The sequence below is a fragment of the Meleagris gallopavo genome, chromosome 12 (assembly GCF_000146605.3).
Source record: "Meleagris gallopavo isolate NT-WF06-2002-E0010 breed Aviagen turkey brand Nicholas breeding stock chromosome 12, Turkey_5.1, whole genome shotgun sequence".
Taxonomy (NCBI): domain Eukaryota; kingdom Metazoa; phylum Chordata; class Aves; order Galliformes; family Phasianidae; genus Meleagris; species Meleagris gallopavo.
Genome location: NC_015022.2, coordinates 16,858,469 through 16,869,376, shown reverse-complemented (window position 1 = coordinate 16,869,376; position 10,908 = coordinate 16,858,469). Strand labels below are relative to the sequence as shown.

At 50.9% G+C, this 10,908-nt stretch overlaps 1 protein-coding gene across 1 annotated transcript in view; it reads left to right on the top strand.

Annotated features, from left to right (window-relative positions):
• The first annotated feature begins 1,012 nt into the window (after nucleotides 1-1,012).
• Nucleotides 1,013-10,908, top strand: part of CHSY1 (chondroitin sulfate synthase 1) — a 59,363-nt gene continuing 49,467 nt past the window's right edge. Inside the window, 2 exon segments of the mRNA XM_031555225.1 lie at nucleotides 1,013-1,033; nucleotides 5,935-6,489. Of these exon segments, the coding sequence (XP_031411085.1) occupies nucleotides 1,013-1,033; nucleotides 5,935-6,489 (576 nt within the window).

Genomic DNA, 10,908 nt, shown 5'->3' with positions numbered 1-10,908 from the left:
CGGAGCCCCTCCGAAACGCACCCGTAGCCCCGGTGCTGGGCCGGGATCGGAAAGAGTTAAGAGCTGGGTGCAGCGGGGCTCCGGGGCGGCCCTAACCCAATAAAACGTCCCCTTCTTTTATTCCTGTGCTGAGACAAACCCCGCTCCATCGCTGGGATGTGCCCTGTCCCACCGCTTCTCAGGTCAGCGTTAAACGCGGCGAAATGGCTCAGTCGGGGCAGTCTGTGGCACATCGGGCACCAGAGTCGGTTTTAATGGAGCTTTAATGCCTTCTTCCAGTAGAAGATCTGTAATTAAGTTATGGGAGGGTGTGTGAGTGATGCTTTGAAATAGGTGAAGGAATGTGTTTCTTCAGGGTTATGAATTTTCTTTACCGCGTGGGTTGGAGCGTGCTGGATTGCAGATCCCACGAGCTGCGCAATGGGCATTGACATGGAGCTGTGCTGGGACACGTGGAACAGGGCTTGGGGCAGGGCTGTTTGTGTGGCAGCCATCAGCCTTGTGTCAGGGATCCCAGAAGGGGCAGTTCTCACAGCGTGGCCTGCGGATGGGGTTGGTTGTGGGTGTTTTCTCATTCATAGAGTCACTGAGGGTGGAAAGGACCTCTGAGATCCCCAACCCGCCCCACCGTGCCCACTGACCACGTCACACCTTCGTGGTTCTGTTGCACCTCCAGGGATGGTGATCCCACCATCTGGGCAGCCTGTGTCAGTGCATTGCTGCTCTTTCTGAGAATAAATGTCTGTCAGTATCCAGCCTGACCCTCTCCTTGCTAGGATGGGAAGTTAGAAGGGCTCTCACCCCTTGGTTCGTTCTTGCTGAGCGGTTCCATGCTTGAAGGGTATATGGATCCAAATCTGCAACATCCGTGCATGAAATAAAACGGTTAAAGATGCAGTGTAGCAGATCGGGCTCCGTCAGCCCTGGGAAGGAGGCAGAGCATCACTTTTTATTGCCCTTCTATTTTGGTATAACCTCCAGAGGGGCTGTCAGCTCTCGGAAAGGCTGAATAATGGGGGCTCTCAGCGATGCGGTAGGGCTGAATGCATCTTCCTCCTGCCATGGGCAAAAGAAATGAGCTCATGTCCTGGTGACAGGAAGACATCTTTGGGAGAAGGTGGGGAGGGGGAGAGGAGAGGAAGACAAACCTGAAATCCTAAATGGCTTTTGATTGCCATGAAGTGTTCAAGCAGACAATCGCTGGGATTACCACATTGACAAAGCATCCTGGGGAGCTGAATCGCTGGCACAGCGCGCCCAACGGGAAGCTGCTCGCAAGGCTTTCCCGGGTGGCAGCGTGTGCGGAGCCTTGATTCGGCTGAAAGGAATTAGGGATGCAGGGGCTGAATACCTCCGCACTGCCGCGGCTCAAAGGCCATTGAAGGCCATTGACAGACACTGCTGAAAGGGGCCGGAGCGGAAAGCATTCGCCGATCGGCGCTGCTGTGAATCCAGATAGATCTAAGGAGAGGGGAAGCAATCCACTTCCTGAACATCAATCACTGCAAAATGACCACTGCAAGGCAGAGCGGGCCGCTGGATTGTCAGGAGGGGCCGGCTCTTTGAAACAGTTGTGCTTTTGTAGTCTGCGAGGCAGAGAATAAGCTTGAGATGGCCAGGTTTGCTCTGGGCAGTTCTTGTCTCTGACAGCCAGGTTCCCTATGAGCAGGCTGGCGGAGTGCAGCGGCAGAAGCTGCGGTGACACGTGAAAAGACATGAAAGGCAGGGAAGGAGCAGCGCAGGAAGGAGTTAAGGTACAGCGGGGGTTCAGGGAAAGTGCAGCAATGGGTTGCAATTGAGAGGAGTTGTGCTAAAGGACATACGGGAAGGAGAGCATAGGGATAAGCATTCTCCCAAAAGATTTAAGCCTGCTGTCTCAGGAGCAGAAATATCAGGCAGTTAACCTTTTTTTTTTTTCTTTCTTTTCTTTTTTTTTTTTAATTGCATAGCAACTGGATTTCCTGGGAAACCTGTAAGCAGAGCAGCACGAATGCAGCTGATGGCTGGGTGTTAGGGCTTGGCATCTGAGACCACGTCTGCCTCGTCCACAGCACTGTGACTGCTTCATAGCTCTGGGGGAAAAGGGCCATGGGATTTCTTGGTTTGGGGCGGTCCCATAGAGCCATCTGCATGCAGGGCAGAAGTGCCATGTATTGCTGTACCCGGGCTGAATCCTTCTCCCTTGAGCACGGGGCAGAAGTGTGCCCTTGGGAGCCTGTGCCTTGAACTCTCTGGGATCCAAATACCTGAGTGCTTGGAGGAGCCTGAGCGAAAGGCAGCCAGCAGGATTTGGGATTGAAAGGCATTGGTATTATCTCTATAAGCTACTGGCTAAGCAGCCAGTAGCTGCTGCAGAAGCATAATGCCAAACATATTTTTTATGCTTTTTTTTCTTTCTTTCTTTTTTTTAATAAATTCAGAGCCTCTGTCTAGGCCATTGGTTGGTATTTATTGTTTCTGGTCCTTTCTGGTTGGTGGTGAGGTAATAGGGTGGATCGCAGTGTGTGCATTCTTTTATCTCTTAGAAGAAGTGACTTTGAACGTCATGACAGCGCTTGACACGTTCTGGTCAATGTGTCAGCTGTTCTGGTCGTGTCACAATGCTGTGTTAGCTGCTCCTGTATCACCTGGAGCAAACACGACGTGCTGGGCTTTCCTGGTGGTAAAAAAAACACCAAAAATTTATGCAAGTGTTTATAGAACAGTATGACACACATCAAATAGGAGTAGATGGTGCTAGTGCATGGGCCAGCAGGAGAAATTAAGTTGCCTGCATACCCCAAAGTAAGCATATAGAACTGAACAGTTCAGATGGAGGGAACTTCCCAAGATTATGGAATCCATCGGCCACCTGCCACGTGGCCTGGGGCTGTGGAACACACCCTGAGTCCATGTGCCTGCAGGTGATGGGTCAGTTTCTGTCCCCTGTTTCTCAGGGAAACCTGAGGTGGCAGGCTGTTGGTGCTGAGTCTGCAGAGCTGCTGATAAAGTAAGGTAATGCAGATAAATCAGGAACACTGTGAAAACAGAAGATGCAGCACTCTGCGTCTGTGCTCCTCCTGCCCCGAGCTGTGCTCTGTCAGTGTTACCTTCCCAGCGCATGGAGAAAGCAGGTTGCACATGGCCAGGCGTGCTGTCAGCGTGCTCTTGGGGAGGTAACGGAGAGCTGTGCTGTCCTGATTCATGAGCATCCTCCTATTTAACCGAGCAGATTCAGATTACACGGAGGAGATAAGGTTGGGGGTTGTTTGGTTTTTAAATGACCAGTGCAGCGCACGTATCGGTTGTGTCCTGAACCTGATATTGCTCTCTGGGCAGTCGAGCATCCTGGAGCTTCAGCTGGCCAAGGCCACCAGCAGGGCTGGCAAGGTCTGGTGACAGCTGAGGATGACCAGAGAGTCCTCCCAAGGGAAGGGCAGTGCCGGGTTTCTCTACAAATATTTTCCTCTGTGTTTTTCTGTTTAATTATCAAACATTTGTTTGCAGATCTTACCTTAGAAGCCCTGACCAGGAGAGCAGTGTCAGCTGGTGGGAGCAGTGCTGCAGCAGGGAGGTGTTGGCTGTGCCCGAGGAGCTGGGCAGGGCAGGCTGCTGCCCGTAACCTGAGTCAGAGAACACAGTTAGAAGTACCTTTGAACAGAATCCAGCCCTGCATTTATCAGTCCTTAATTCTGGGGGAGACTGGGGCTGGAAAGATGCCTGTACAGTGATATGTGTGGCCTGTGATAAGAGGTAATGGCCCTAAGTTGCACCAGGGTGGGTCAGGTTGGATATTAGGGAATGTTTCTTCCCAGGAAGAGTGGTGCTGCACCAGCACAGACAGTGCAGGGGGTGGTGGGGTCACCGTCCCTGGAGGTTTCCCAGAACCACAGGGATGTGGCACTGAGGGATGTGGGCAGCGGGCACGGGGGGTGGGGTTGGGGATCTCAGAGGTCATTTCCAGCCTCAGTGATTCTGTGATGTTACAGTGTGTGCTTTGGGTTCTTTTGGTAGGTGCTGTAACATGTATTGCAAACAAATTGCTGTGTCCTGTCCCTGATGAGGGGGGACACGAAGCATCAGGCCATGGCTTGGACAAGAAGAGCAGCACATTTATTGTTTTAGTCAGTGCTGAGCAGCGTTCACATTGACACAGACACACAGGCAACTTTTTGGTGTGGGAGCACATTTCATCTGTCTGAGTTCAAACATGCATTGCGATCCCACAGCCGTGTCCCAGTGCTGCCCCAGGCTGCAGTCACTGCATGGGCACGGCCCTGTTCTGTGCGCTGTGACCCTGAAACTACGGGGAGATTTCTCTGCTTTCCTCCTGTTTTAGCATGAAACTTTAAATATGGCCCAGGTCCAAGAAACAATTGGGCCAAGCTGGCTTTGAGCCTGGGGCTTTAATGCAATATGAGGGCTGGAAATCAAATCTGTCCCGGTTTATAGATGTACATATGTTTTGTTCCGCCTCTGTTGAATGGGATCTCTGTGCTGACAATACCAAAGGGGGTCCCAGGGTGAGGGAGACTGGTTAGAGGGAGGGGAGAAAATTGAAACCAGGAACCAGCAGGAGAAGGGCGTTAAACATAAAAAATAAAGTAAAATAGTGAAGGTCAGTCCTGCAGAGATCACAGCTGGTCACAGAGGTGAGATGAGGTGCAGCTCTCAGCTCCCACCTTTCCTTTCTCTGAGATGCAAATCTGAGTGCGTGTTGAACTTGCTTTTTGATGAAATCCTTAAAGTGAGTTGCTATGGGAAGAGCAATTTCCCACGTAATCTTTTCATTCAAACCCTTTGATGTGCAACCAGAGCACGGCCGTCAGAAAATAAACACATTTCTTTGCAGCTAAGGGAAGCTGAACATGAGGATGTGTCACTGCAAGACAGGCAGCTTGCCACGCTGTGCCAGGATGTAACTATCACTGTGCATTAATTACATCACTGATGATTAAGGGCCCCATCACCTCTGTTGTGAAGTCAACGGGAATGTTTCCATTGACTTCATTTGCTGTGTGCTTCTGTGGGAAGCCAGGATCTAAACTTTTCCAATGTAACTCTACCCCTATGAGTAAGAAATGCAGAAGACAAAGCTTTTAAAGCAATTGGATGATATTCATTACACAAAGCTGGATTGTCTAACTGTCCAAGTTGGTACGTAGTTAAACCCACTTAAATGCTTTAGCATTTCCCAGGCAAAGTTAAGGTTGGATTCTTTGGAAATATTTTTAAATTTCTGGCTTGGTGTGTGGCTAATTCTGTACATTTCCAATTGCATGTGGTTTCTGCTGCCCAAGGTCTGTTCTGCTTTTGGCAAGGAACCCGTGCAGGGAGTCAGCTGGTAAAGTGATGGTGATGTATTGAAGGAGGACTGCATCCTTCACCTCAGAAGTGCCATTACGTGTCTGTCATCGATGTTCCAGTCTGCTTTTTACACCAGTCCTGTGCTGGTGTGACAGAGCCATCGTGTTGCTACCACACACTGCTTTTCCCGTAGGGCACTGCCTCTGCGTTACTGTGTAATCTGCCATCTATTTAGCCCTTGGAAATCTGTACTTCTGAACGTGATTTTGAGCTTTGAGTAGGCTTGGGGGAGATGGGATGTGGGTATGATGCTGAATAACTCGCAGGGAATTTCTGAGGCATTAAATCCACTTGTAGGGGCTGCTTGCCTGTCTTGATTTGCTTTGATGTTGCTGTTAGATGGACACTGAGTATGCTTAAGGACAGAGTGAACTGCTCTTACCGTATTATTTTTTATCAGGTGCAGCTGCAAAGGCAGTGTTCAGGTGCTCGCTGTCTCAGGTATTTCTGCATGCTGCACCAGTTGCTCAGGGTGCAGCACAAATGCCTTCGTTTGCATGGAAAAAAAAATAACCCTTCCAGGCATTTAAAAAGAAAATCTGTGAAGCAAATGAGGTGTAGTTCCTTTGAGTTATCTCTGTTGGGTAGTGCTTTCTGCTTCCTTCTGTTTGCATACTCAGTGAGTTCTTACTGTCTTTTTCACCTAGAACCTGGTCCAAAAGCATTCCTGGCAAGGTTGAATTCTTCTCCAGTGAGGGTTCGGACACCTCCATCCCCATCCCCATCGTGCCGCTCCCAGGTGTCGACGACTCCTACCCACCCCAGAAGAAATCTTTTATGATGCTCAAATACATGCATGACCACTACTTGGACAAATACGAATGGTTTATGAGAGCCGATGACGACGTTTACATCAAAGGGGACAAACTGGAGAACTTCCTGAGGAGTTTGAACAGCAGCGAGCCCCTCTTTCTTGGGCAGACCGGCCTGGGTACCACGGAGGAGATGGGGAAGCTGGCGCTGGAGCCGGGCGAGAACTTCTGCATGGGGGGACCCGGAGTGATCATGAGCCGGGAGGTCCTGCGGAGAATGGTGCCCCACATTGGCGAGTGCCTGCGAGAGATGTACACCACCCACGAGGACGTGGAAGTGGGAAGATGCGTGCGGAGGTTTGCGGGCGTGCAGTGCGTGTGGTCATACGAGGTAAGGCTGGGGGGCAGGGAGCGTGTTTTGGGGGAGGCGGAGGCTGTAGGGCCACACAGCAGCTGCTCCAAAGCTCACCTCCCTTTGCCACTGGGTGGTTTTGGTGCTCTTGTTTCTTACGTGTGTTGTCCCAGGAGAGTCCTGCTTGAACGTGAAAGTAAGGAGGGAACCAGAGCCCAGCTGGGCACGTTGGGGTGGTGGGAGGAATGTTTGTTGTTTGTAATGGATATGTTTATTTAATCAAAAGGGGAATAAGCTTAAATAAGTGGTGACTTTGCTGGCTGTGTCACAGTATCAGCATGGAAAATAGGTGGTACCATTGCTTGTTTCTTGTCACAGTTAAAAGATGCCAGGCAGACAGCTCTTGGCCTTGACAATGGCAGTGTTTCCCAAACCATTACCACTGCAGAGCTGCCTCATCGGCACTGGTGCTGCCATGCTGTCCTGCCAGCACCTATCAAGCAGCTCCTCGGTGACAGCAGGGCCAAGCCACTGCTCTGACACTGACAGACAGCGTTTGCCCGTGCTGCTGTGGCTGCAGGTTTGGCCAGCCTGCTTTTGGCAGCACTTCGTGATGCTGTGGGGGGCAGCGGGGGTTCTCCTGCTGGGGTCCTCAGCTCTTTGAAGTGAGCCCTGGTTGTTTGCAGGCTGTCTGATTGGAAACAGCCGCTGTGCTCAACCTGCAGCTTCTCCTGGGGAAATGCTAGAGGGTTTCTCTGGGAAGTTAGCTGAGAGCGCAGCAGAGGGCGAATGGTTTATCTTTTTTATGCAAACATTTATGACTGGTTTACAACTGCTGCTTTGTCCTTTTATGAGATGTGGTAAAAAGGGAGATTCTTCCATCCATCTGACAGCGGAGCCGTGGTCACAGAGGCTGCTGCTGACTCCTCTTTCACTGGCAAAGCCTCGCGTTAAACTTTGACGTGTTTACTGAGTCCTCTGCCCCCAAGAGCTCGTGCTTCATTTCAGCTCGCAGTTTGGTGACAGGAGAGCTGCTGTGGGAGGGGAAGGAGGTTTCCAGCAGCAGTAACTTACTCCTATCTTTTGTTCATAAAGGCTTTCTGGACTGACGGTGGCTGCCCGCATTCCCAGCTCACCGACCTGGAATAGTTTATGCACTGCCAGCCTTGTGGTTAGGCCTTCACAAGGAGTCAGTAACGTTTTTTCCACAGTCTCTGGCAGCGTAAAATTTTCACTTCAGTCATTCTGAATTGGAACAGCTTTCGTTATGAGTGCCTCTACCGTGTGGTGTTTGGTACTTCCTGAAGATCAGCGTTTTGGTCCTACTGAAACTGGCAGAGACCCCCTCAATTCATTGTGATTAGATTTTGGGTTGAAATAATGGCAGCGTGCAACCACACCTCAAAGGCAGTTTTGTTTAATCAGCTTCTGTGGGGTGGCCTGCGGCACTGGGTTCTTCCAGGTGAGCTGCCTGGAGTTGCAGTGTGTGAGGTGTGCGAGCTGCATGGCACTCAGAAGTGCTTGTGGCTGTGTGCTGCTGATGCTCACTTGTTTCTTGGAATCACAGAGTGGCTTAAAGTGACCCTAAAGATGGTGCAGTTCCAACCCCTGCTGTGGGCTTGTTGCCCCCCACCACTCAGGCTGCCCAAGCCCCCATCCAACCTCAGCATCTCCAGGCGTGGGTAACCCCAACTTCTTTCTTTGGGCCTCCCCACTCTCCGAGGTGAGTTTTGGAGAGAGGGAGGACTTCTTCGGATGGTGCCACTTCCAAGAGGAACAGCTCTCCTCTCATTCAGTTGAGGCCTCAGCTTCAAATCCTGCTGTCTTTTTGTACTTTTCAACCTGGTCCTCTCACTGCCTGGGCAAGCAGATGAAACATGCCTGGTATTTTATCAAAGACAAAGCAGTAGCAGTGTGAAACAGCACAGCTGTCCTAACAGCTGTGTTAGGGTAGCTGGGTGTAAAAGTGACATTTTCCATGTCTTGTACGTTGATGAATGTCACGTATCAGGGCACTGCGAGCACTGTGCAGTGTTGTGCTGCATGGACTTCTGATAGAGCAGGTTTATCTGTGCTGGGGCACAGCCACTGCCTTTCTCAGAATTCCCACTGAAAGGGAAGCGGCTGCAGCGCGAGGTTCTGCAAACAGGGCTGTGTTGGCCTCGGTAAAACCAAACCCAAGCAGCTCCACCTTCTGCACTGCCTCTCTGCAGGCTCACATTGCAGCAGCAGTGAGGAGCTCGGGTCCTTGGCTGGGCTGCCCCCGGCTCTTTGGTTTCAGCCCCAGCACACGCAGGGCCCCACCGGAGCTCCCCTCGGGCGGTTTCTTTTCCTGCACTGCCCTTGCCGTGGGCACTGCGCCCGGAGTCGTTTTACTCATTGCCACGACTGTCAGTGCCCCCTTTCTCTGATTTTAGGATCCTACAATGTCCTCACTGTGCTGCTCATCTTCGCTGCCTCTTTCTCTGGTGGCGTGCCCAGCCGCGCCTCCAGTCCTGGCTCTGTGTTTTTTTTCTGCTCTCGGCAGCCTGTCTCTAAATCTGTCTCCAAACCCTTTTTCTCCCCTTCCTGTGTTTCTGTCACTTTGCTGTTCTCTGCAGTGCCTCTCAGACCACTCCGTTAGCAGCACTGCTTATTGCCCACCTTGAGACCTGTAAACATTTGTTGGTGCTCTTCCTGCCCTCGGGAGCTTTTCAGCAAATACAGTACAAGGATTGACACCGCGATTCTTTGGATGGACTTCCTGCTTCGTCCTGCCCAGGAAAGATACAACAAAAATAGGGGTATGCTGCAGGAAAACCCAGCTCACCCTCCAGCTCTGCTCTGGGAGCAGCTTGGAGCACCTATAGGTTTTGGGCTCCTATGGCTGGTGTGTGGCTGTGGCCCTCCATGGGACAGGTTGAGTGAGTCATGAGTGAGACACACATCTTAAAACGCTGAGTTCTTTACAACAAGGATTATCATCACTGTAAAAAGAAAACCAAGGCTGCCACGGCTATCAACAAATAGTTCTAAACCTCAGCCGCCTGTAGGGTGGAGCAGCCGAAGCTATGGATAAAAACCCATAAAAAAAGCAGGGCTGTGAAATATCTGCAGAGTACAGATGGGAGCTTGATGGCTTATGAGGCAATATACAGTGCAGTCCTTTCTCTTGAAAAGGAGGAAAGGCTTGTGCTGCACTCACTGGGACGTGACTCTGCATTTCTAGTGAATATTGGTGCTTTGGACTCGTGGCACACTGCTGGGTGTTCTCCTCAGAAACAATGTACGTATCTAAGCCTCCTTCCTTCTCCCATCTCCCCCTGGCAGCAATCTGGTTGGCACTGAGAAGATGCCAGGGCTGCTCCTGTGTGCTGTGGCACTGCAGAGCCGTGCGCTGCCTTCGTGTCCCAGCACTGATGGCAGGCATCTCGTCTGTGAGTTAACCATCACAACAAATTGCTGATCTCGGTTTTCATTTCAAGTTTAGGTTTCCTACATCTGAATTGTGAAACCATCCTTGTGTAGCTCAGTATCCTTTCCATCTTGTTTGTTGCAATGACCGAGCACTGTTTCAGTATGGAGGGTTTGGTATCTTCAGCTTAAGAGTGCTGGTACCTTTAACACGAGGTCTCTGTAGCTGCTGGAAATCAAGGTAGTGCTGATACATACCCGATTGTTTCTTCAGTAATGAACCCCTCTGTACATGGCAAAGAAAAAAAAGTTGTGATAAAGGGAGTGATCCTTGGTGGGCACTGAGGAGTGGTCCAACCTCCGGGCGTTGGCTGGGGAGGAGTGGGGTGCTGGTGGCTGTGGGTGGTGGGGGGCTTCTGGGAGGAGGGTGGGTTGTGCTGGCATCTCGTGCGGTCTTTCATCTGCAGTAATTGAGGATAATTGCTACTCTGAAACTCACTGAAGTTAGGAAAGCCCTCGAAGTGCACGTTCTATCTGCCAAGTACATTGGCAGTGCCAGAACATACTGTTTCTGGAATGGACTCTCCCCTGGGCGAAACTAAGGTTTATGGTTTTCTGTATGATAGCCAGAAGTCAAAAAAAAAAAAAAAAAGAAGAAGAAGAAAAAGGCAAGTCCTGCAGCTATTGATCAGAACCCAAATGCTGAGGACAGATGCACCTCCTGCCTGCTGAACTCCAGCTCCCTTGCTTTGCCCTCTGAGAAAGGAGGAAGGAGAGCAGCCTGTTTCCAGCTGGCTGATGCCCGGCGTGGGGTGGGATGGGCAGGGATGGGCCCGGGGCTGCTGTGCTTTGGGCACTGTTGCTCTCCGTGGGCTGCGCTGAGCTGCAGTGTTGGGTTGGTGGATCCTTGTGTTGGACTCCAGGCAGCAGACATATGAGGCTCGATGTGTCTTCTTGGGAGCAGCATCCAGCTGTGCTTCTGAAATCAGGTGCTCTGATTTATATGCGTTGTCCTGGCTTCAAAGCTTGTGCTCTTGTTTTCTTCTTTTTCTTCTTCTTCTTTTT